Source organism: Ptychodera flava, chromosome 16 (assembly GCF_041260155.1).
Source record: "Ptychodera flava strain L36383 chromosome 16, AS_Pfla_20210202, whole genome shotgun sequence".
Taxonomy (NCBI): domain Eukaryota; kingdom Metazoa; phylum Hemichordata; class Enteropneusta; family Ptychoderidae; genus Ptychodera; species Ptychodera flava.
The window spans coordinates 37,797,279-37,823,832 of record NC_091943.1 but is presented as its reverse complement, the minus strand read 5'-3'; the positions used below and the strand labels follow the sequence as shown (position 1 = coordinate 37,823,832).

Below are 26,554 nucleotides of genomic sequence, written 5' to 3'. Positions count from 1 at the left end.
TATGTCCTTAATAGAGAGGTGTCCTGGCTAGAGAGGTTTTTTGAAAGGACAGGTTTCACTAATACTGATATATGGTGCAGCTATGTAGTTAATGACATATAGAAAATCTCCAGTACACACAAATCATAATTGAAATACCTAGATATGTATATACTATTGATTTATTCTCAGCAACATGCCTCATGATCAGAATTTCTGTCTTTACATGTGCAGATGTCATGGTTTGGCAGCAAGCCTACTCCTGCAAGACCACTCAACATGACCTACAGATGAAAATTATTTTGAAGAGAATGGCTAAAGCTGTATTTCTGTTGGTCTCTACATATCATCCCTCCTTGCCATAGTTGACAGACCCACATAAAGGAATAAAGTTTGGACCATACCAAATGACAAGCCTCAGAAGGGAAGGTCTTGTCTGTCTCAAATGGCTTTGCAGATCCCAATGGTTATAGCATTGCTGTCCAGGATGATATTAAATGTCAGTGGAGAGACCGATCAAGACTCACTGTCTTATTGACAGCCGGTCAAATCAGAACAAAACAGAAATGTGAAAAGAAGCGATGAAAAACAAGAGACAGCTTGGTCATGGTTGTAGGGACCAAAGACTGATGCCAGTAGGAAATTTTTGTCAGTTTCAAGCAATGATTAATGTTCAAAAGCTGATAAAAATACAGTTTTGTTGCTCAGATCAGTGACCAATAGACGGTGTGCCTATGTGTACAACACTGTCTGCTATGAAAGGTCTTCAGTTCTCTGCTGTCTCATGATAGAGATATCCAGTCTAACTTAGAATACAAGAGCCACATTAGTCAATCAGCAAGATTTGCCATGAAATATTTATTAACAGTCTGCTTCTTCTATGTGAAAAAGGACAGACAAATGTTTTATTTTTCTCCAAGTGCAATCTGAAAAACACATATTTTAGTACTAAACATATATGTGACTAAATGAATATTGGAAAGCTTGTACTCTTGCATGTCATTTGTATGACCTTCATGAAGTCAAGTAGACTTTTTGATTTAGGTAATTAAAATGTCACAATTTCTATGTTTTGCTGACTCTTTAAGATGAAATGCTCACTTTTTACAGTGTGAAACTCAACTTGCCAGATCATTACATTGCAATGTGTTTTAGTTGCAATTTCCTAAACAGTAGCATAATCATCAGCTACTATAGAAGTGTAAGATTTTACTTTATGACAGATACCTTAGGCTGTCTCTTCTCAAAATGATTTCAGTTGTCATGGAGATGTGCCATTTATTGAAACTCACAGACATCTGCCAGTCTGCTATCCACTGTCAAGGTAATTTAACAATTTGAATGTAATGTAGCGTTACTTTCTTTACATGTACTAGGTGTAGATGGTGTTGATTTCAAAGCATGTATCAATGTTGCTCTCATAATTTCATACTGATTAGTAAAACTGTTCAAGTCACATTAGTTTTAGCCTGTCAATGCATGTTATATTACTATACAAAGATCCTTTGAAACCTGCTTTCATCAGTGCAGTAGTGTATATTTTCTTACATTTGTAAATCTAGAATTAGATAATTATGGTCAGACATACACCAGTATTTCTGAGTTCACAAACAATACCTTTCATCAACTTGTCCATGTAAATATTTCAAATATAAAGCACAGCCCAGGGACAGTATACCATGAGATTTTGACCAGTTTACAACGTATATGCACATCAAGCAATAACAAGTGCATATGTGATGGTCAAAACTGAATGGCATACCATTGATGGGTATGCTGTTTTGCTATTATATCATAACAGTATATTGAAATTCTGGTAGGGAATGTCAAAAAAAGGATTTTTACTCTTGCCGAAAGCTCGCACCTGTGGCAACCATGGTATTTCGTGAATATACCACAGTTCTTTTCATGTCTCAACCAATCAGATCCCTGTATTTGCACCATCAATATTCTGGTATGATATAATAACCAATATACACTGAAAGACATTGAGATATCACAAACCATTGAGACCAAAGAAGTAGGTGGAGACAGAAAGAGCTAATCTATTTGTATGTGTTGATTTTAGATGTTTCTTGTCATTTTATATCAATACATCTGAAGTAATGTATAATAAAATATTTATAATCAAATAGAGGGTGAATATTTTAGTGTGGAGGGTGTCTTCGCCAGAGGGTCACACAGATATGTCCACTCAATTTTTTGTCATCTTTTGGGATTAATTTTTGAAATTTTACCCAGAAATAGTAATTGTTTGTTTTTGCATTTATCAATGGTAATTTTAGCACTGTATGCTTTCAATGTGATGTCTTGCAGCATGTTATCAGCAATTTCACCATTGGGGCAAATTGTTTTACACAGTGATGGCACTGTTGATACTGGCACAGAAAATGTTCCATTTTCATACATTAATGAATACAATTCCTTCAATGCCTCTGAATATCTGTACATTGACATCAGGTATCACAGTCAGTCTGTGTGTCCAAGTGTCTGATGATATCTTTAAATGTTGTTGATAACTCAGAATATGCAAGGGTCAATGTCAGTTTTAAATCTCATCTTTGATATACAGAAGTAAAAAGTTAACTGTTCGATGACATGAAAGGGTATTCAGAAATCTTGTTGCCTTCTCATGCTGAGTACTAACCACAAATGAGAAATACAGAGTACTGGTACTCTGAATTTTTAGAGATTTTAAACTGTGTATCTGAGTCTATCTCATGTAGGTAGATGAAAAAAAATAACTCACCACCTGTGAAGAATATACTTTTTTGTGAAAAAAACAAAGTGTCCAGTATTTCAAACCTTCTCAGTGATTTATTTAAACAGATGTTGTAAGCCCACTCTACACAACTAAAGTGTAAAGTCACTTGAAATAAATTAAAACATCAGAGGTACGATACATAAAAATACATTGGAAACTGTAAAATGTATGGCCTAACAGTAAATATCTAGCCTATGCATGATTTTCCAGGACATACAAGAACACAGGACAATGTTCAAACATGGACAGGGTGAAGTGTGTGCAGTTGTTAAGGGTTTGTACAGAGAGACATGCAAGTTGTCAATACATTTCACAAGTAAATCAGATGAGAAAAACCCTAGTTATCCAGTTTCACAAAAAATGAAATATTCCAATGTAAGTCCTTCTTTCAGCCATGTTGCTCTATTGAATGTATTCATGTATGTAAAGTTGAGTTTTCTCTATGCAAAAGTGAAAATCTTGTTGTTGCTTGCCTTCATTTCCCCCCACCTTTTCTGTGTAACACTGATGTTATCCAACCACTCCAAGGAAACAATTGGATTTTCCTTCACCAAGATTAAAGAGAGGAATCTGGGGTTATATGCTGGCATAAGTTTATGACTCTTCATATTGTGTTTATTCCATACATCTGTATTGCCCACATATTTCCTGTATGATTCATATCTAATGGATTTTCTGGACAATGGAATATTCAATGTGGTTGTTGTATTTCGAAATATCAGTGCTGGAATTTTATCACTAAAACACTTTTCCCAGTGTCCGAGAAATAATTACCTGTAAAGTTTTGTAAATACAAATGTACATGTACACTCAGTTATTAGTGCCAGTGTATTTTTCAGCACTGATCAACAAGAGACAATATCTGTTTCTTGACTGTAGCTGCTGCATGAGTAGGTGATCAATGCCTTTGTGTCAAAAATTCATTCATTTCTGGAAATTTATTCTCTGTGATATTGGAATCTAGAACTGAAATAAAAAGTCAAAGTGAACAACAATGCTAGAGTTATTTGTGTATTGTAGAATTAATATGATTCATTTGTTGTATCATAGAATATAGTTGCTCCTACTACAGTATCTGTACAGCATGAGAAAATTAAAATGTTGAGTAATCTATGCAGTATTTATTGTGACAGGTACAACAATGTAAAAAACTGCTCTGTAAATCTTTTGCAGAATGGATGATTTGCTAAGATTTTTGAGAATCCAGCAACAAATGGAAGAAAGGTCAGTGACACTGAAAATGTTCTGCTGCAATAAGATACAGTGAACAACAATATCTGCAAATATTGAAGGGAATAAAGCAGATTATGCCACTCACCAACAGGCTGAGATGAAAAGTCTTTCACTTGAAGTGTATTCTGTCCAATATGAAAGAGAAATAGTATTAGGCCCATATCTACAATCAACACTCTGAGTGACTGTATTTATATGATAAGAGTCCAATAATATTTAAACAGATTCTTAGGATCATACTGATAACATTGGAGTTGGTGGTATTGTGAATTTTATAAAAGAGCTATAAATCCGAAGTATTGCGTATGTTTTGTGTGTAATAGTTTTAATTTGTCAAATAAATTGAAAACATAGGGCCAAAGTCCCTGAAGCTACTATAGACATGAATACAAAATTAAGTATTTCCTGACTCTATGAAATTATCTCACTAAGGTCATCCTAAGGACATGTAAACCAAATATTAAAGCTGTCTGACCAGCGGTTTTGAAAAAACAAGCGACTCAACAGTTGACAGAGCTCTGCTGTGTTATGTAGAGAATAACCTTTTGTGACACATGTATTGATGAAGAAGGTGGATATCTTTGATAGCTCATTTCAGGATGGCCTGACCAAAAACGGAAAAAAATTCCGTAAAAATACAGATTTGCATATTTCATCAGACTATATTAGTCTATAATAGCAAATAAACGAGAGTTAATTACATTCTAATTAAAGTAAACAAGACTTGCTTAAATCAAGATTTATGTCATAATAAAACAGCATATCTGTCAGGTTATAAAGAATCTTGAGCTGGTTATCTTTTAATATCAGTATTTTCATCCTATTAACCAAGCACATTTTAACTTTCAAATTAACATTGTAAGTTCTGTTGAATAAGTTGAGACTGTACGTACTCAGAGAAAGCACACTGAAGAGACAAATGTTTGAAACTTAAGAAGTTCAAGGTCATCATAAGCATGATAAGGAATCATGTTACACTTTCATTGCACTGTTTACACAGATTGCATAATTGCTATAAATAGCACATGAGGCATCTTACAGCCCAGCTTTACCATAAAAACCCTATCACTTTGACCACTCTATTTTTTTCCTCAAAAAGTAATCTTATTTTATCCTTACCAAGTCAACCATAAATGGAAATTAGAACTTTCTCTATCTCTATTTATTTGACCACCCTATCATGACAAACTATTATGAGCAATTTCTTTTAGATAACATAAATGGTGGTTCAGAATATATCAAAGTTGGGATTCAGGAAAGTTGCCTTTACATGTTTTAATCCTCCAAGATGGTAAGCATTTCACTATGAACTGTCAAAAAAAGTTGAACTTTCTGATAATTCCACACTAAAATTATTTTGGCTTTGATGATTTCCTAATTAATTCAATTATTTAAAAGCATATTAATTATTTTTTTCTGGGTGAATTGATAGGGTTTATACAGTATAAGAATTACATACAATGTAAGTCAAATTTTGACCAAAAATGACAAAAAATTCCTTAAAAATACACATTTGCATATTTCATCACAATTTGAACAAATCTAAGTTGGGTTATCCCTAGGGACCTGTATACCAAATAACAAAGCTGTCTGACCAGCGGTTATGAAGAAGAAGATTTTTTACCAAAAACACCCTTTTTGGCATTAATTTGCCTATTTTCAACAATATCAAAAAATTAAAAAAAATAGTTTCTCAAAATCATATTTTTCATCTACACAACAAATATCAAATCAGTAAGTACTGCGGTTCTCAAGATATTTGAGTGGACGGACGCCTCACAAACGGACATACATACATACATACATACATACATACATACATACATACAGACTGACGCCGGACGCCGGAGGGATACCCATCCCAATAGCTTCTATAGACTATAGTCTATAGTAGCTAAAAATGATAAAAAGCATTTGCATGAGTTGTGAAAGATTTAAGGTTAAGGCTACTGTAAATGAAGAAATAAGAGGAATTGTCAGAATAAAGTAAACTAAAAGATTTTAACTTGATATTGATTTCCTTTTTCATTTGCATATCTTAACAAATTCTATGGCAAAATTTGAATGACATGAGTCATAACAAGAAATCATCAGAAAGCCTATATGTATCTCATCCTTTTGCACATCAACCGAGACTAGCCGCATCAGCCTTTTTTATGTTTGCTTGAAAAACTTTTGCATAAAAAATTATGAGAGTGTGACACATGACAAAAAATGTAACTATTATTATTATCTGTAGGATAACAGTTGCACTGTCACAATGCTGCATGTCATTCCCAGGATGTCAGTATTGGGCTACATTCACAAAAACTGGTGAGGGGGACCCTGGAGGAATTGCAATTGAAATCTTATTTTCCCCCCTCAATACCCTCAAAATTTTCAAGTCCCCCAGTCTATATGATCAAAATTTTTCAAGTCCCCCAAATTATCATATAGCTTCATATTTATTAGGAATGTGCTCGGAGTAAAAATAACCATGTATTGCGTATAGTTCTGCACGCAGATGTTCGACACTACCTCTTATCAGCAGGTTGTAGAGCCATATTACAAAGGCCAGTTCTTATTTAAAATTAATTCATTTTTAAATGCATCAGTGGACTTTTTGGATTTTTAAGTCTAAGTCGACTTGAGTTTATCCAACTCTAGCCAGGTCAATGGCAACAGCTGAAGAGCACACAAAATGACAATCATGAGAGGGTATGCAACTTTTGAATTCTTGACTACATTTTGCCAAATTGTGAAACACTGAGCACAGTGACCTACCCCCCCAAAAATCATTTTTTTCAGAAGTACAAGACATATTCGACTTAGGTGCTCCTTATGTTTTACAAAATTGACAATACTGGAAGGTTAAAATATTCCATCAGCTAAACGCAGAAAAATTGGATGTATTAATGGCAAATTTGGCCCCCAAAAATATTCCATTTAGTCTCACATTGTTTTATTCAAATTAGAGTCTTTACTGTTCAAAGTTTTATTTTTGTGTTGTACGATGAGAATGTGAAAATTTCATTCACTTCATGAACTTGAAATGAATAGTTTTATATACTGATATTACGTGATTTTTGAGAAAAAACTGACTTTTCATTGTATATTATTAGAAAGTCAAGCGAGGTGACCCCATCATCTCTAATATTTTATTATTCTCTTATGCAAGAATTCAAAAATTCCTTGTAACTGTAAGTTAAGTCTCCTAGTCTTCCATGTGTTGCTCTCTGGCCTGATCTTGTGTACAAGTATGTTTCACTGTCAATTTAGCATCCTTATACTGACCCAAACTCTTCTTCAACCACATCAGAGTCAGAGCTATCACTGTCACTGCTGGTATGCAGACAGTGACACTGCCTGTAGACATGCAGTAGCAGGGCAGTAGCTGTATTAACTTTGTATTCGGACATTTTTGTTCATGTTCTAATTCTACTCCCTACAGCATGTTAAACAGTGTTCAGCTTGCCAACACAGCCTGTGTATGTGAACCGTGCATTTGTATTCTTGACAAATAACCTTCAGTCTGGACTCTAATTCAGTAATCACCAATATCTAGATATACACGCTTTGTTGACAAACTGAATATTGTGTTTCAGCATACTGTAGAGAGATATACTAAGAAACTCTTATTGATACATTGCATAGAAATATTGAAAAAAAATTATCAATAGTTGCACCTCTGCCCCTTTAGACCTACAAGGCTAACTTATTTTTACAAAAAGTTAATGGCAATCATACATTTTTGGATTTTTTCGAAAGTCATAAAACGTGACAAAACGTTCTTGATTTTGTTTTATTAGAACCAATGGATGGCGTACATCAAAACGTTTGGAACCAAAATATTTTCAGGTTCACCCTATAGGCTATAGACAGCGCAAAACTTTCAAGTCCGATCCCCCCTCAACTACCTCAAGAATATTCGAATGCCCCCTGAATTCCTCTAAGTTACGTCCCCCGGCCATTTTTGTGAACGCAGCCTTACCATTTCGGATGCGCTATTTTGCGGGTTGCGGGCATGAAAAAAAATGTGGGGGTTTTTGGTATCATTTTCACTAGTAATTAGAATAACTGCTAAAATAGTATCTATGTATTTGTTTATGGAATAAAAGCCGTGAATTTCTTGAATAATGCCGTTATTTGAGTTTACAACATGGTAAAGCGCCACCAACGTCAGAATAGTCCATTTCCCATCCAACATCACATGTGGCAGCGCACTGCCTATTGAAGCTTTCGAAACGACTGAATATGAACACTTGACAGCTATTTTAAAGTTTTATGTTATGATTAGAATGAATATTTTAAAAGTAAATTTCGGATTGTTGACAGCACAGATGAACTGGGAGATGAACTTCAGTTCGTTCACAGTCCCTCGTTCGCTATTCAGCTTTGGGACTATTTTTCCCATAGACGTGTGTACATAAGCGAGAAAAAACTTATCCGGAATTACCAATATGCTTATTTCGAAATCATACGCTTATACTAGAAATAGGAAATAGAAATATTAGTATATTTCAAGATTCAATAGATTTTATCGTTCAACAAAAGTCAACAAAAATCTATTTTTTAAATTTCTTTAATAAAATTTCGTTGCGGTAAACAGATTGGCCGCGATTTGTCACGGATTTCAACCGCCGTTAAAAGCACAATTTTCTAAATCGTTTTCAATACCGTTTAAAATTATTTTATTGTGGTGAACACGATTATAGTCCTAGGAAACTTTTCATAGTCACGCTGGATCAAATGCATGGAGCGACTATCATACTGCAGGTGAAAGTCATAAATAGAATTCGTTCATGATATTAGGAGATACACAATTATTGAGAGCTGCAGAACACAAACTCATCCGAAAATATTCCAATTAGATCGATTCCTGAAAACAAGTCAACGCACCGGCGTGTTTTTCCCGCTGAAATTCTCGCATAAAAAGTTAGCGGAATGTCGCTCTCTGCGGTCGCGACCTCGGGTGAACCGAAACAGCAAAGTAAACTAAGTCCTTTGTTATACGTCTTTTTCTTTTTAAAGATTTCATGAAAAATACACGGCATTTAAATACCCATCACTTCAAGACTTTTTTAAGTCAAAACTTTCCTTACACATTGTATTTTTCTAAGTAGGCATTGTTAATTTTCTGTGTGTGTTGCCCTTGAACCGAATTGTGAATGGATGCATTACAAAGAACTTACTTCCTATAGCCTGATACTAGAAATGTAACAATTTTCATTTCGCGATAAATGGCGACATTCCGAGGCGCGATTTTTTTTGTCAGTCTGGTATTACTTCCCACTCACATCCATGGAAAGAAAGAAACGTGATTTCGGATCCCTAATTATTTGTAATGGCAAGGCAGCTCGGAATAAAGAAATTGGTCCTCGGAATCGCTGCTTTTAGTTTAGCAGATTTTGATTTTTTTCGAAAACATGACGTATTTTCACCCACTTGGTTTGGTCTGTTATAGCATCTCTAGTCCTATAAATCAAGTTTACAGCATTTATGTTTTCAACAGCCTTCAGATGTACAGTATTATGTTAAAATACACCTTATGGAATATGTTGTGTTTCATCAATTTTAACAATCTTGACCTGATGGTGAAATATGGACTTGGCAGGAAAAGGGATTTTGTACGATAGACCTGATCATGATTATTGATAAAAGTCACATTCTTAAGGTTTTATTTCTCATATAATAAATGCCATATTACATAGGCCTATATTAGACATCTAGCCATAATTCTGAAACCCGCAGCCCGCAACCTGCAGCCTGCAACCCGCAGCCCGCACTTTAGCAGATACCTTATCTATTACCGTTACATATGAACATTCCTGATGCATGATGCTTTTTTTTGCTTTATAGGAGCTGAATAGCATGAACTCAAAGAAAGGCAGAAAAACAAAGCAATACACATCACCAAATCATTCTTTGTGAGAGAGCTTGGATGAAAACAATAATATAGTCTTCTGGACAGGAGAAGGGTCTTACAACATGCAGCATGATATATGTCTGAGACGCGCGTCTGCCATACGTTCTTCCTTCATTATTCTGGGGAGTCTGGTACAAGTGTATACAACTCTCTTTATATAAGTTAAGTGGGCATAACAATTACGTAAAGTTGAAGCTTGTCATGTTGAACGACCAAATTCCGGCCTGAGCGGAAATGTTCAAAGTTGCGGAGGTATATTTATCAATATGTCTGTTCTCGTTGCTTAAATCTGTCGATGCAATAAGAGTAGTGACTGTGGTCTAGAAAAGCGTCACTGGTGCAGTGTGAGTATGAACGGCTCTGAACGGCATGGTTACTCTCGCTCTGAGTGGCCTGGCAAGGCTGTGTTTGGGGTGTACGTACGTACGCCTCACACACACACACACACACACACACACACACACACAAGCATACACACACAGGTGCTTGCTATGTACATGTTGCAGGGCTGAAACGTTGCTTGGCCTTTGGAAAGTCGATAAGGCCAGGCCGGCCGGGGTCGAAGTTTGAGACAGATCAGCATGAGGATATTCTCCCTGGGATCAAGTTCACTAAAATATACGGTTTTGTGGCGCCAGACGGCGCTGTGTCTCTATTGCTAGACAAATGACCGTCAACATGACTTTGACAATAACATTAGTGCTATGTGGCGGGCGTCTGTTTGAACTAGGTCACTCAGGCTGGGGTCACGTGTACTTAACTGGCCCCACCTATTTTCACTTTGTTGACCTTGTGACCGCCGAAGCCTCGAATTTTTGGGGATGACTCGACGTTGTAAAAACACTGAGTCTTCGTATTAAAATCAAAGCTTTTTACGGCAACACCTAGCTCTTAATTGCTCGTGAGAGAATGGATGAAAACAGACAGGAGATGCCATGCTTGTACAGTCTGTTTTTTTTCCGCCTGACCCAAATACCCAGGCAAATTAAACTTCGAGCTCCATGCAGTATCCATTTCAAAGATATCTTAACAAAGGAGAAGCTTTTAATATTATCATAATTTCTTTCTCTGAGTATACTTGCCCACTTTTGAAACAAGTTGCATTTACAACCAAAGTGTATGATATATTCCAAGGCTTACAGCCCTCAACTTTGATCCAATGAACTTCTGCCGTAGAAACTATTTAGACATCTTGCCAGTTCTTGGAAATCAGAGTGATATCAAAGTGTATGTAGTGTCTGGATTTTTCAGTAAAATAATATTGATATACATGAGCAGTGCACTGTATAAAAGTGTCTGCTTCACACGCTCTGTAGTGTAAACCGGTACATTTTGGTATCTTTTTCAATATACATGTACAGTGATCCTGTCTCAAATGAACCATTCAACTTCAAGGACTGAGGAAATTGTTCTGTTTGGAGAGGTGTTCCGTTTGTAGAGGTTCTTCTATCGGAATGGAACTGGGAACAGGGTTCAGTTTAGACAGGTTTCCAGTTTAAAAAGGGCTCGGTTTAGACAGGTTTCACTGTACCTTTGATAAAGACCAAGTGTGTGACATTTGCATGTAAAATTTTTCAACAAACATGCAAGGGAATTAAGTCATTGTTATGTAGGTCATTTACCCCACACTCATCATGACCTGAGTTCAATTAGTCTAGAACATTCTCAAGGTCACTGCCCTTAATGACCTCACAACCTTGAATTCAATTAGTCATGTTTGGAATGTTCTGGAAAGTTGATTAGTTGTGTAAGGGAGATAATTTTAGAACAGTAATTAGCATGTCAATAAAAGTTCTAGATTGTTCTTATATGCCTTTATAAAAGGGACGTGCACAGCTTCCAGTCAGACTTTTGGGATCGTGTCTCTTGTGTGTTACTAAACTCCAGCAGTAGTCATTCTCAAGACTTTTCAAGACCTTCACTGCCAACGCTGGATTTATACTGTGGACTTTGTGCAGCTTCAAGCCTGCAAGGACTGTTCATTCATCCAACTGACTGTTACAACTCTGAGACTGGAGCTTTGCCGTCCCAGCTGAGATAAGTAGTCTGTACACTTTTAAAGCTTGTACTCTATTCCCTGACTTAGCAATTAGTTTTATTTTCGTAATAAATTTTGTTTAAACAGAAACTGCTGAGTTCACCCTTTTGTTCGTTTTCTCTGCACGTAACAAAATGGGGGCTCGTCCGGGAGACGAACATTTTGAGCCGTTTGACAACATTTTGCCAGCCTTTTCAAAACTACTGTATACTGTGAACTCAGCGAAATTTAATCATGGCGGAATTTAAACCAGAGGAAATGGATGACCTTGATCAGGACACATTTGATTCCCTCAGAAAAGACGACCTCATAGCACTGGCCAATTTCCTTAAAGTAGAAGTCAAAAGATCCATGCGCAAGAGGGAAATACAGTACATTATTGCAAAACATTTAGTTGATTTAGGCCAATTTGAGGAATCCACCTTGAAAGATTATGAGCCAGAGTCTACTTTTGAACTAAGAAAACTAGAAATACAGGCAGATTTGGAAATTAAGAAAATAGAATTACAAATGAAAGAAAAAGAAAGGCAGGAAAGATTAGAAATGGAAGAAAGACAGAGAGAAAAAGAATTGCGATTAGAAGAACAGCGATTGCAGGTAGAAATAAAACGTTTAGAGCTTGGACAGTCAGGAAAATTCTTCCTTCAGACAAGTTTGACATCACTAAGCATTTCAGGTTAGTTCCCCCTTTCCAAGAAAAGGATGTTGATAAATATTTCCTACATTTTGAGAAAATTGCTCAGAGTCTGAACTGGCCTAAGGAGTCCTGGTCTATGCTTTTGCAGAGTGCTTTGGTGGGTAAAGCCAGAGAAATTTACATTCAGTTGTCAGTAGAGCAGGCTTCAAATTATGATTCTGTGAAGGAATTATTCTCAAGGGCTATGAGTTGGTGCCTGAAGCTTACCGTCAGAAATTTAGGGATTGTGAGAAGGTGAAGGATCAAACTTATGTTGAATTTGCTCGAACAAAAGAACAACTGTTTGACCGTTGGTGCTCTTCTGAAAAGGTCAGTCAGAATTATGACAAATTACGACAGCTTGTTTTGATTGAGGAATTTAAAAGGTGCATCCGGAGTGACATCAAGACGTTTATCAGTGAACAAAAGGCAGATACATTGGAGGTTGCTGCACGTTTGGCCGATGATTATTCATTGACCCACAAATCTTCATTTCTCAGCAAACCATCCCAGTCCTTTTCATACAGAAACAATGCAGGTAAATTTAACTCCTCCTTTTCATCCAAGAATTTCTCAAAGGACAGTAGAAAATCAAATGACAACAGTTCACAAAATTCAAGTAACACTCCACATCATCAGATCCCAAGTCTCAATCTCCTTCTGACAAACAGTTTGGTACACTTTCTTGTAATTATTGTAAGAAAGACGGCCATTTATTGTCAGATTGTTTCAAATTGAAAAGAAAACGTGAAGGTCAAAGTGGTCAAAGTGGATCTAAGCCAACCGGCTTTGTTTCTTCATCACTCAATTAGAGTCTAATAATGTGTGCAACACATTTCTGAGGTTAAACCCTCTTATCCTCAATTAATGAGGTCAAAGTCAATTCTTCTCAAGATAGCATTATGGGTATTTTCGAACCATTTATTCATGATGGTTTTATATCACTTTCTAGTGATTTTCTTCCGCTACCCCTGTCAAAATTTTAAGAGATACCGGGGCTTCCCAGTCTCTTTTGTTGGCAGATACCCTGCCGTTTTCTGAAAAGTCATTTTCAGGTTCTAAAGTTCTTATTAAGGGGTAGATTGTAATGACTACATTCCTGTTCCTCTCCATAATGTCTATTTGTCTTCGGACTTTGTTTCTGGACCTGTGACTTTAGGTATTAGGCCTTTTTTGCCTTTTGAAGGGATTCACCTTCTTCTTGGAAACGACCTTGCTGGGGACAAGGTCATCACTAATCCACTTGTGACTGATAATCCTAGTTTAGATCAGGATCCAGAGCCAATTGAACAAGAGATACCCGATTTATTTCCTTCATGTGCCATTACTCGAGCCATGTCAAAGAAAACTTCCGAGAATCAAAATACTCTCAAAAATAATGTCACAGATGTTGACTTAAATGACACCTTTCTCAGTCAGGTGTTTGACACGGATCATTCCGTTATCCCTCGTGGATTTGAAACTTCCAGTAAAACTTCTGCTGATCAAAGTCAGACATTTTCTAGATCAAATCTCATTGCAGAACAACACAAAGACCCAGATATTTTGTCTTTGTTTGACAGGGTAGATGATGAAGGTAAAACTTCAGATAGCTCTGTTTCCTATTATACAAAATCTGGTATTCTCATGCGTAAATGGAGACCTCCAGATGTTTTGGTTGATGACGATTGGGCTATAAAACATCAAATTGTGGTTCCAAAGCCCTACCGTGCTGAAATATTGCGCCTGGCCCATGAAACGCCCTGGGCTGGTCACTTAGGAGTCAGGAAAACTTATCATAAAATTCTCAGTCACTTTTATTGGCCTAATCTCAGGCAGGATGTAGCACATTTCTGTAAAACTTGTCACACATGTCAATGGTAGGAAAGCCAAATCAGACCATTCCAAAGGCCCCTTTACAGCCAATTCCTGCATTTCAAGAACCATTTAGTAGGATACTAATAGACTGTGTTGGGCCCCTACCAAAAACAAGATCAGGAAATGAGTACATGTTGACAATTATGTGTACATCAACTCGGTTCCCCGAAGCCATACCACTGAGAAATATAAAGACAAAGACTATAGTGAGAGCTTTAGTCAAATTTTTCACTTTATTCGGCCTCCCTAAATGCGTCCAGTCCGATCAAGGCTCCAACTTTATGTCTGGAATTTTTCAACAAGTAATGGATCAGCTAGGCATTAAACAGTATAGGTCATCCGCCTATCATCCAGAAAGTCAGGGTGCTCTTGAGCGATTTCATCAAACCTTGAAAAACATGATTAGGACCTACTGTTTTGACACAGAGAAGCAGTGGGATGAAGGAATTCATTTTTGCTCTTTGCTGTTAGAGAGTCAATTCAGGAGTCTCTTGGTTTAGCCCATTTGAGCTTGTATTTGGACATACAGTCCGTGGCCCACTTAAGCTCGTTAAAGAGAAATTCCTATCAGACGATGATGATTGTCTGAATATTTTGCAATATGTGTCAGATTTTCGTACAAAACTCTCTAAAGCATGTGAATTAGCCAGAGAAAATCTTGAGTCATCTCAGCAGTCAATGAAAATCAAATATGATAAAAGCACCTCAAAACGGAAGTTTGAACCAGGTCAAAAAGTTCTTGTTCTACTTCCGGTTCCTGGCAAACCACTCCATGCTCGTTACTTTGGGCCATACCTAATTGATAAGAAATTGAGTGATTTAAATTACATCATAATAACACCTGACAGGCGAAAACAAAACAGCTATGTCACATAAATATGCTTAAGCCATATTTGGATAGGGATAATCCTACTATAACTCAGCCTGTCAGTGCAGTCAGTTCAAACCATTATGAAGATAGTGATACTGAAACTGACTTAAGTGATAATACTCTAAACTCAAAGCTGGGCTCGGTCAAGCTTCAGAACTCAGAAATCCTGGAGAAGCTGGAGTCTACAAAGTTGGCACACCTCCAGCCAGAACAACAACAACAGGTGAAAGAACTGCTCCACGAATATAAACACCTGTTTCAAGATGTTCCAACGAGGACAAACGTCATCTATCACGACGTTGATGTTGGGGACAGTAAGCCTGTAAAACAACATCCATACAGACTGAATCCAACAAAAGCGAAATATCTCCAGGAAGAAGTCAAATACCTGCTGGACAATGACTTTATTGAACCCAGTAAAAGTAACTGGAGTTCGCCGTGCATACTTGTTCCCAAATCAGATCACAGTTATCGTATGTGCACGGACTTTAGGAAGGTCAACACTTTAACAAAGACAGACACTTTCCCAATCCCGAGGATTGATGACTGCATCGACCGAGTGGGAAAAGCCAAGTATGTGACAAAATTTGACCTACTGAAGGGATTTTGGCAAGTCCCTCTGACGGATCGTGCTCGTGAAATATCCGCCTTTGTTACACCAGACGGATTGTTCCAGTACAAGGTGATGCCATTCGGAATGAAGAACTCTCCGGCAACGTTCCAACGGATGATCAACGACGTCATATCCGGGCTAGACGGGTGTGCAGCTTACGTTGACGACGTCATCCTGTATAGTGACACCTGGGAGGAACACATCAAGCTCATGCGAAGTTCTTTGAGAGACTGAGCAAAGCAATGTTGACTGTCAACCTTGCCAAATCTGAGTTTGGTTGGGCAAGGGTAACTTACCTCGGACATACTGTAGGACAGGGTGAGGTAAAACCTGTTGATGCTAAAATCAGTGCCATTTCAAGTTTTCCCATACCAAACTGCAAACGACAACTGATGCGCTTTCTCGGTATGGCTGGTTACTACAGAAAATTCTGTCCAAATTTCTCCACAATTACTGAGCCTTTGACTAACTTACTTAAAAAGAAAGTAAAGTTTTTGGTCAGAGCAATGCCAACAGGCATTTGATACACTTAAAGCCATACTGCAAAGTGCCCCAGTGTTGTCTGCACCAGATTTCACTTTGCCATTCAAATTAGCTGTGGATGCTAGTGATACGGCTGCTGGTGCTGTTTTATTGCAAGAGGATAGTCATGGTGTAGATCATCCTGTTTGCTATTTTTCACGCAAATTTAACAAATCCCAGAGAAACTACTCTACAATTGAAAAAGAGTGTTTATCTTTGATATTAGCTTTACAGCATTTTGAAGTTTATGTTACTTCTTCAAATCAGCCAATAGTGGTTTATATTGATCACAACCCTCTTGTTTTTCTGCAGAAATTTAAAGGCAAAAATCAGAGATTGCTAAGATGGAGTTTAATGTTACAGGAGTTTAATCTTGATATTAGACATATCAAAGGCAGAGACAATTTAATTGCAGACTGTCTCTCTCGTATTTAGAGTTTATTGTTGTTCACTTTCAAGAATTTTAGTTTAGAGTAAAACAAAATTTGAGTACTTAAATCCTTTTCAAGATTACATTTGTAAAAGAAAGATTTTCTTTGAAAAATTTTCTTTTTTTGAAGAGGGGGTGTGTTATGTAGGTCATTTACCCCACACTCATCATGACCTGAGTTCAATTAGTCTAGAACATTCTCAAGGTCACTGCCCTTAATGACCTCACAACCTTGAATTCAATTAGTCATGTTTGGAATGTTCTGGAAAGTTGATTAGTTGTGTAAGGGAGATAATTTTAGAACAGTAATTAGCATGTCAATAAAAGTTCTAGATTGTTCTTATATGCCTTTATAAAAGGGACGTGCACAGCTTCCAGTCAGACTTTTGGGATCGTGTCTCTTGTGTGTTACTAAACTCCAGCAGTAGTCATTCTCAAGACTTTTCAAGACCTTCACTGCCAACGCTGGATTTATACTGTGGACTTTGTGCAGCTTCAAGCCTGCAAGGACTGTTCATTCATCCAACTGACTGTTACAACTCTGAGACTGGACTTTACAACTCTGAGACTGGAGCTTTGCCGTCCCAGCTGAGATAAGTAGTCTGTACACTTTTAAAGCTTGTACTCTATTCCTGACTTAGCAATTAGTTTTATTTTCGTAATAAATTTTGTTTAAACGTTAACTGCTGAGTTCACCCTTTTGTTCGTTTTCTCTGCACGTAACAGTCATTCTCTAACTTTTATTTGCACAAGCCCCATCAAAAATTATACATTAGCATAAGGTGTGGTGTGAGTCTCACTGTGGCACAGACTGTTCCAAAGTGCAAATCTAATATGTCATTATTTGTGACATAGATTTGCACTTTGGAATGCTCTTTGACCTTTCAAGGTATTGTAGCCTCAAAGATACAGTACAGGTTTATTAACTCAGACCAAGCGAGTCATCAACATACAGACAAGTTCAGGTAATATTTTGTATTATTTGTTCTTGGTTGGAATTGTATAGCAAATTTCGAAAATTAACACTTCCTGCTCAGAACGTATAATTTGCAAGTGCTGTTTGTCCCGATGGGTCTTGTGTGGTGGACAATAGTTAAACCAGCCAACAATGTTTGCAACTCCACAATTTACTATACAGTCTACCTCTAGTTTCTGTATACTGCTCAGATGGTTCAACTCAAACCTCTGTATCCATGTCTAAAACAAATGTCTGAAAAAAATTTAACAAATGAGGTCAGATCTCTCAAATGGACTATAAATTTTAATTTTAAATATGAAAACCAAATTGCCCCTTTATTGCTTCTGTTTAATTTAATTTTAGCAGGTGCACATATTGCATGACAATTAATGTTAGGACTTCATATCAGGAGAAGGACAGCACAGACCAAACTTTAAAAAGTGATGGAGTAGAAGTATACATATTACTTTATTTATTTATTACAGCAAATTGGTTTCTGTTACTGTCAGTCAGATGAATAGATTGGTATCTGGAACACTTGTTTATTACTTTACCAACATGCAACAATCATAGGAATATAATCTACAGCTGTCTGTCAATCCATCTAGATAATATGTACATGCCAATTATTCTTGTAATCATTGAAGAGGTAAATGACATCAAGCTTGTAAACGTTGCCATAAGTTCAGTAGCGTTGTTTTTTCTTTTGTGCATAATTAATTTATAAAGTTGTGTATTTGTGCAAGCAAGTCAGCAACCCAGATACTGTAGCATTCTGTAATCCTGCATGTCAAACCAGATATTGTCTTCATTCCAATCACTGTGTTTTCAGGGAGTTCTCAGACATCTTGGTTTGAGGACTCACAAACTTGGAGTCCAGCCTGTATCCAGAAGAACAATAATGTATTCCCTGTCATCTATCAAGCCTGATGAGTTCAAGAGTGTCCAGTACACCACCAAAGATAAAGTGGCTTATATCACCTTGAACAGACCTCATGTACTCAATGGTAAGTTTGAAATCAAATATAATTTACTTGGATGACGGTTTGAGTGTTATGCTATGTAAAACTTCCTGCATTTCCGTATTCAAATATGACACATCAATCAATCAATCAATCACTTATTTCATAGCAATAGGCCATAGGCCAATAGAGAAACTTCAGAGAAAAAAGTATTATTGTACAATGTGTAATCCATAGACCTAAGAGAAAAAGGGTCTATGTGTAATCATATTAGATATGTGAGATAATGCATTGCATATGTAATTAATGTCATGCAAGAAATTATATTTAGAATACATGCAGTGTAGACTCTTCGTCAATCAGCCATCCAAAAATTAGCCGCCAAATTACAAGTTATACTTCATTGTTGTGAAAATGGACTTTACAGGTAGCTATAGCTGTTATTGAGTCTAGATTTTGGCGAAATTACTTGAAATGTGGTGTTTCCATGAACAGCTATTAATCCAGACACGGTAAAGGAACTGTATTTGTCAGTGATGTTGGCTAATGATGATGATAACATAAAAGTAATGGTGCTGTCTGGAAGTGGGAAGGCCTTTTCATCTGGATATGATTTGCGATATGCTGAGAAAGAAAGAGGGGCTTTAGGTAAGTGTAGTCAAGATCCATCAACATTTTATGAAATTGGTTATTCTCCCCAGCCATTGATCAACACATACCGAAGGAACTGTACTTATCAGTACTGTTGGCTAATGATGATGACGATGTGAAGGTCATTGTGTTGTCTGGAAGTGGGAATGCTTTCTCATCAGGCTATGATTTGAAACAGTATGCAGAAGGATCTGAGAGAGGTGTGGCGGGTGAGTTATTGCAAATTAAGTCATTTTCAGCGTGTGCCTCACTCTGTGAAACTGCAGAGACCACAAAAACAGATAGCAATATGGCAAAATGACTAGCAAAATAGCCAGTCTTTCAGCAAGACTGCAAGTAATTTAGCAATTATAAATTAATGTTAGCTCAGTGCACTCTCCAACACAGAAAAGCACAAAGGCCTTGGGTGGAAGTTGAAAGATATAAGTCAACACAAAAGCACAGAAGGCAGTTAGAAGCTGACTGATTTAACTTACTGGTACTATATATTGTACTTCAGAATTAAAAAGGACGTAGACGAGACAGAGAATGTTTTTTAGCATGAATTTTTTTGGTCAGGTACGTCACATACAGCAAATTTTTGTTTTGGACTCTATTTTTGTCATAATTATGTTATTTTCTCTGAATATCCCATCATGAGAAAGTATGCAAGAATTTAACAAGCAGCACTATTGCACGATGTTTAGCAAAAGCATAGAGTCATTCAGCCAGGCTGCAAATATGTCTATGCTTTATGTGCCTGATGATTCTGTTGGTTTAAGACTGTACATCACACCAGGGTTTCTTTCCATTGCCACAATCATACCGGTATGGCTGTTTGGTGCCAAATGTCATATTCAGTGTTAAAGTGAAATGTCAGGCATATAAATAAAGTGGTTGGCCAATAGTGATGATATTAGCACTATTTATATAGTTCCATCTTACAAACACTAATTTTAGCTCACATTTGGTATATGTACATCAAAGAGAGCAGATCAATTACTGTCTTGTAATACAGAGCATAAAACTACACCTGCCATCTTTGCCTTTCTGTTGTGAGAAGTCTGAGAATAGCGCATCTGTTATTTCCTGGATTGTGCTGGCTACTGGTGGCTGTCTGTCAATGTATAATTAGGCTAAGTATGTCCGTCCACATCAAAACTTCAAAAACCGCAGCATCTACCATCTTAGTATTTGATTTACAGGTGCATCCAGGGTTAATATATGAATTTATTCCAATGAATATGTTTGTGTCAAAAATATGCAAATGAGATAAAAGAAGGCAAAATGTTTCAAATTGGGTTGAAACTTGGTGTGCATGTTCCTTTTTGTTACTTTAGGGAGATGTGTTCATATTCTGGCAAAATTTGCATGTTGTATTTTTCAGGCAATTTTTCCCGTTTTTGGTCAAAACTATTCTTCTCTGAAATGACTTGCCTGGATTGCTTTGAAACTTGGTATGCACGTTCGTAGGGGTGACTTCAGTAAAGTCATTCAAGTTGTGGTGAAATTTTAATATTAATTTTTGGGCAATTTTCTATCTATTTGCTTAAAAAATCTTCTCTGAAACTGCCTGTCCAATTGCTTTGAAAATTGTCATTGTTTCAAGGGGTGACCTTTGTCAGGTTTATTCAAATTATTGTGAAATTTTAGTATTTGTATTTTGGGGTAATTTTTCCTGTTTTTTTTGTGAATCTTCTTTCTGTCAGATACCACCTGTCATGTTGCTTTGAAATTCGATAGGAAGGTCCTTAGGGATGAGCTACATGAATTTTGTTCAAATCATGATGAAAAATGCAATATTATATCTTTAAGACAATTATTGTTCTTTTTTAATTAAAAAATACTGAATTACGTATTCCTCAAATTCCCTAGTCTGATTGCAAAGACTTGAGAACTGCTGTACTTTATTTGGTCATAGATGCATGCTGTACTTTATTTGGTTTATAGATGCATGCTGAACTGTGGAATGGTATTTACTCAAATGAAGTTATCATCACTAAAATCACTAAATAACCTGTGTCATACATAGCTGAAAATGTTATCTTGTCGTATTGCCGGCAGTCATATAGGATATATGCGAATGAGACATATTGCTCCAAGATGGACTCAGGTAAACTTTTAGAATGCTGTTCTTGGAGGAACCTCTTTAAAATGCACTCTGAAGAAAAAAATTCTGTTGCAATTTGTGGTGGGTCTAACCCTATTTTGACCGGATTAAGGTATATGCATAAGTTTCTCCATTACTGGAAGTGATGACCTGTACCTTATGTTTGATTCTACAGGAAGCCAGAAAATGCCCTGGGATCCATACATTGATTACAAGTTCATGGGCGCTTGCACAGAAGCATTCATGTCGTTGTGGAAAAGTTACAAACCAACACTCTGTAAAGTTCATGGTTATGCTGTGGCTGGAGGCAGTGACTTGGCATTGTGTTGTGACATGGTTGTCATGGGAGACAATGCTCGGATTGGATACCCTCCTGCAAGGTTAGCACATATGATAATTGTGTGCAATTTTCTATGTTACATGATCAACATGATCAAACACCAGTCTCAGAATGGTCTCGTTTTCTGCAAAAATGTCCCTATTTTTTCGGGGACAGTAATGCAAATTGGTGGAAGACCTAAACCACTCACAGTGCATACTTTGCTGTGCATGGAGACGTGTCAGTGAAGTAACGCATTGCAGGTCATAAATATGTCCCTAATAGAAGGTAATGAATGGAAATAGGGCCTCTATGTGAATTGCTTAAAAACCTATTGGTTGCAGGGTGTGGGGCTGTCCTACTACAGCAATGTGGGTTTACAGAATTGGAGCAGAGAAAGCCAAGAGGATGTTGTTCACTGGTGACTTGATAGATGGCAAAGAAGCTGCCAGAATTGGACTTGTTCTCAAGGTAATGGCTTTGTGTAATACTATGTTGTTTTCTTAGTTTGAATGTCAAATCAATATGACACCACTGTCTGGAGATTGGCATTTCTTCAGAAAGATATCAAGTTGTTTTCATTTGAGAGGAATCTGTGATCTTTCATCCGAGAAGTGTATTAGTTGCTTGGAAAGTTGGTTAGTGCTTTGGTATGTGATTTTGAATCCAAGGTCAACACCAGTTGATTAAAAGATGAAGTTAATATTCAGTCTCCTTATAAGATAATTGGGACTAATGCAAGCCCGGAATGATGCTGTCAGGTCCGTTGCTGGATACATTATCTTGTGGGTATGATTTCAAGTGTGTTGATTTAGTCTGATTCATGATTCATGATTCATGAAAGTGTTTTAAGATCCCCTTGTTCAAAAAGTCAAGAGCTGTAATCAAACATTATTAATGTGATGTATCCAGTGTGTGCATTCCTCAGTGAACATTTTGACAAAGACGCAGGACCAAAGATGCTTTCATGATAAAAATGAAGCTTGCAGTTTGTCACCAGTGTTTACACAACATAAGGCATATAACCTTAGAATGCATGAAATATGTGTCAATGTGATATTTATTCCATTTTTTGTCAATTCTTTCTGTCAATTTGCCAAATTTCCATAGGCAGTTCCAGAGGAGCAATTGGATGATGAAGTGGAGAGACTAGCAAAGAGAATGGTGAATGTCCCCAGTAACCAACTCTTCTTTCAAAAACAAGTCATCAATCAGGTATGGATCAGGGAATCATTCACAGCCAAATTGCTCTGTTTTTTCAGTGAGTGTAATAGTTGTGTGTAGAGACTATAAATTTAGTCCTTTCAGCACCATGGTTTGGCCCAAATCCATTGTTGTTGATGGTGAGTCAGAAACACAGAGAAGTGGGACTTTCACCCTCAGACTAGTCCCTACCTACTGATATAAAAACAGTGATTGGAGCCAATGTACTGGCTAATTGGAGTGAAAAGGATGAGATACATATGTTAGTTATTTATAGTAATCTTGTTCTCCCTACTTTGTGTTTTCTCTACAAAATCCTCATCACAGTATTCCCCACATGAACTGCTAACATACACCACAGCCCAAAACATTCATGATATCATATCCATGTATGTCACTGCGTAGAATTGTGTGATGCTTCCTTCTCTTCATACTTTAAGATGCTAGAAAATGAAACACTATTCTGCAGCCAGTGGTAATGGCCTCACATGAAGTGTTTTGAAAAAAGAATATTTTATATCATACCTCCATAAGTTTTCCAAATGTCAAGCAGAGAACACTTTTTGTACTTGACCAGGTGTTTTATGTGACTTCGCACAAAAAATCATGGACCTAGGGATGTGGAGATCTTAATCGCAAACTTTATAAGTTAGTGTATGAAATAGTTTTACTGTTTTTATTTGTTTTAAAGTTTGTTTTCCTTGTGTTTTTTGTTGTGTTTTGTATTCTCAGTATCTTTGTATTTTTGTATGTTCTGTAGGGCCCTGGGGAAGACTAGCAATTTTGCTTACCAGGTTTCCAGTCTTAAATTTAAACCTCCTTGAGGCCAAGAAAAATAAACAGTTTGTTTCTTATCCTTTTGCAAGTCAATTCAGACCCGCCGTGTCAACCTTTTTTGTTCATGAGGAAATAAAATTTGAAAAACGCAAAAAGACCACAGAACTGTTGCTTATACAAAAATACTGAAGCAACACTGACACTGCTGTGCATTTATCTCTGCATGCATTCCTATGTTGTTTTCATGTTTTTTGCACTTTATTGTTTGTTGAAGAATAAAAAAAAATTGAGAAGAAAAAAACCCGCGTCACCGCATCATTTTTGCAATATGTTCAGGATGAGAAACAAACTTTTTATTTTTCTTGGCCCAAGTTTAAATGAAATATGATTAGCATTGTGTACAATACATGTACCACTTATTTTGGTTTTCATTGCTCTGATGTTTTTGTATTTGTGTCCAGGCCATTGAAAATATGGGCTTATCGTCAACTCAGAGACTTGCCACATTCTTTGATGGTATGTCCAGGCACACACCTGAAGGAGTTCAGTTCCAGCAAAGAGCTGCTGAAGTTGGCTTTAAGAAAGCTGTTCTTGAAAGAGATTCTGGGGTAGAGTATACATTAGACTATTGCATTTCACATAATTATAAAATCTCCCTACCTTGCTGGTTGCTAAGCAGCTGGCTATGTTGATTTGGAATGTTTTGGATAATCTTAATGTAAAGATTTTGTTTGATTTCAGTTGTCAAAGTCCTAGTTGACTTTCTTGATAGTTTTGTCTGAGTAGAGTTGAGATTAATAGAATCTTACACCCCCAAGGACCTGGGATCAGATTTCTCACACGAGGCGAGTGTGAGACAAAATACCCCCAACTCGTGTGAGAAATCTGATCCCAGGTCCTTGGTGTGTGAGATTCTTTTTCTCACATGACCACAAAATGCATAAAATTCACATTAGACATGTACAACATTATCCAAAATCGTGATAAATTTGTCTTCTGCCACTGTTACTCTAGCTGACCTGCTTTACTTTGTAGTTCTGGTCCGTGTGTTACTCGTCGTGCCACTGGATAACATTTTGCGCGTGGAACAAAACAGATTGTTTATTATCCAATCAGAGCTCGTGTAATATTCACTGCAAAGTGTGGGACGGTTTCTGAGAGTGTGGGATCGATGTTTCCCACACCGTCGATCCCGCACTCCCAGCGGCCAGGAATGTGAGAATACATCTATCCAATATTGTGTGCTCTCACTTCCTGCATATCAGGGATGTGAGAAAAGATTGTTTCACATTACTCTATCAAGTTTTAATTCTTGTTTTCAGGATGACACACTTTGGTCTGGGATGAACTCTAAACTCTGAGAAAACCAGAAAAGTTCCAAAGGGAAAACAAGAAATAGTGTTTCACTGCTTCAGGGAGACTTGCAATTTTAGGACATGAATCATGATTTGTTATTTTTTGAAAGGAAAATTTACATGTTTATATTTTAGAAGGAATTCCTTGAAATATGCTGCAAAAATCAACCTCGATTAACTGGTATTTGTGAAATGTTGAAGAGAATTACTGCTAGGTTTTCAGAATTTAAACTATTATTTATAAGGGCATCAGGGGGTGTAATTCATGCTGCAAATGTTATTCTTTCTCATCCTATATCAATCCTCTATCAGGGATTGGAGAGTTTATACCTTGGTTGAAATTTCAGTTGAGAAGTAACTCTTTGTATCCTAAATTCAATATTCTGAGTCGGCACAATCTCAATGTAGGTATGATAGGGGATCAATTTTTCCCCCCAAAATATCTTATTTACATTTTTATCATCTGAAATAATGTGTATTTGTAAAATGCTGCAGAGAATTAAAATTAAAATGCACATTTTCAAAGATAATTTGGTCTTTACAATTTTATGGGTGAATTTATTTCCACATAATATTGGAGAAAAATGTGCCCCTACCTGGAGTAAATATTTGTGAGTGTCATGAGGAAACTTTTAAAGTCTGTCAAGCAGTGATGATGGCAAGAAATTCAATGATTCAATGATTACTCAATGATCTTTATGATCACTCCACTCCATTTAAAGGCAACCTTGAATGAATCAATGTGTTTCATCCAAAATGCTATTTAATACGCTGGTAAAACAGTTTAGATAATGCTGCATCACATTTGTTGCAGATGTCGTTGTCTGTTTAATAATTACTTCAAAGCAGATCCTGTTACCCGCATAAGATACTTTTCATCACTTATAAAGCTCTGAACAATAATGCTTCTGCCTACAATTGTAACCTAATCCATTGCAAATGCCTTATCTAGAGTTCTTTGGTATAGTGACAACACTCTACTTCATGTACCACAGAGTATTAACATGAAAACATATGCCAATTGTTTTTGTAAATGTACGGCCCCCACCCCTTTGCATCTAGAACAATGTCCTGCTAGCAATACGCCAGTATGTCCTTCTAGTAATACGTCAGTCACCCAATCTCTAGACTTTTAAGGAGGACGTGTAGCAGAGTATGTTGAACACCTCTGACACTGTAAAGAGCCATTGAACAGTACTACATTTTGGAGTTTGGCACTATAGAAATCAATTGGATTGACTTTTAAAGGAAACTCTTACTTTTAACCCTTTGCACCCTGACCCCCTGGTACTCTATGACATCATCAGACATTTCTGTCCGAGCGGGGTTAAAGGGTTAAACAGGAAGTAACA

At 36.8% G+C, this 26,554-nt stretch overlaps 2 protein-coding genes across 8 annotated transcripts in view; both read left to right on the top strand.

The window, feature by feature from the left end:
* The window catches only part of LOC139114760 (golgin subfamily A member 1-like), a 37,156-nt gene extending 33,418 nt beyond the window's left edge, over positions 1-3,738 (top strand). For both annotated transcript variants that reach the window (XM_070676653.1, XM_070676652.1), the window contains one exon: positions 214-3,738. In XM_070676653.1, the coding sequence (XP_070532754.1) occupies positions 214-273 (60 nt within the window). In that variant the 3' untranslated portion in view covers positions 274-3,738. The remainder of the gene's footprint in view (positions 1-213) is intronic.
* A 6,269-nt stretch (positions 3,739-10,007) lies between these two features.
* On the top strand, positions 10,008-26,554 carry LOC139114763 (putative enoyl-CoA hydratase). Of its 6 annotated transcripts, none has more exons than XM_070676662.1 (10): positions 10,041-11,115; positions 11,157-11,466; positions 17,615-17,853; positions 18,679-18,853; positions 19,304-19,456; positions 21,724-21,928; positions 22,212-22,338; positions 22,978-23,082; positions 24,309-24,455; positions 25,170-26,554. In XM_070676662.1, exons 4-10 carry the CDS (start codon positions 18,748-18,750, stop codon positions 25,206-25,208), a joined length of 882 nt encoding a protein of 293 aa, XP_070532763.1. In that variant the 5' UTR covers positions 10,041-11,115; positions 11,157-11,466; positions 17,615-17,853; positions 18,679-18,747; the 3' UTR covers positions 25,209-26,554. The 6 variants fall into 6 exon arrangements, with proteins under 6 accessions (XP_070532757.1, XP_070532758.1, XP_070532763.1 ...); XM_070676659.1 differs by lacking the exon at positions 19,304-19,456 and adding an exon at positions 19,510-19,668 and having other exon boundaries at positions 10,063-11,115; positions 25,170-25,721; XM_070676661.1 differs by lacking the exons at positions 11,157-11,466; positions 19,304-19,456 and adding an exon at positions 19,510-19,668 and having other exon boundaries at positions 10,167-10,225; positions 17,778-17,853; positions 25,170-25,721.

Coding starts and splice junctions, on each gene's coding strand:
- LOC139114763 (XM_070676656.1), top strand. Junction 18,854..19,509: donor CAGACCTCATGTACTCAATG/GTAAGTTTGAAA, acceptor TATTCTCCCCAG/CCATTGATCAACACATACCG. Junction 21,929..22,211: donor ATTGGATACCCTCCTGCAAG/GTTAGCACATAT, acceptor TATTGGTTGCAG/GGTGTGGGGCTGTCCTACTA.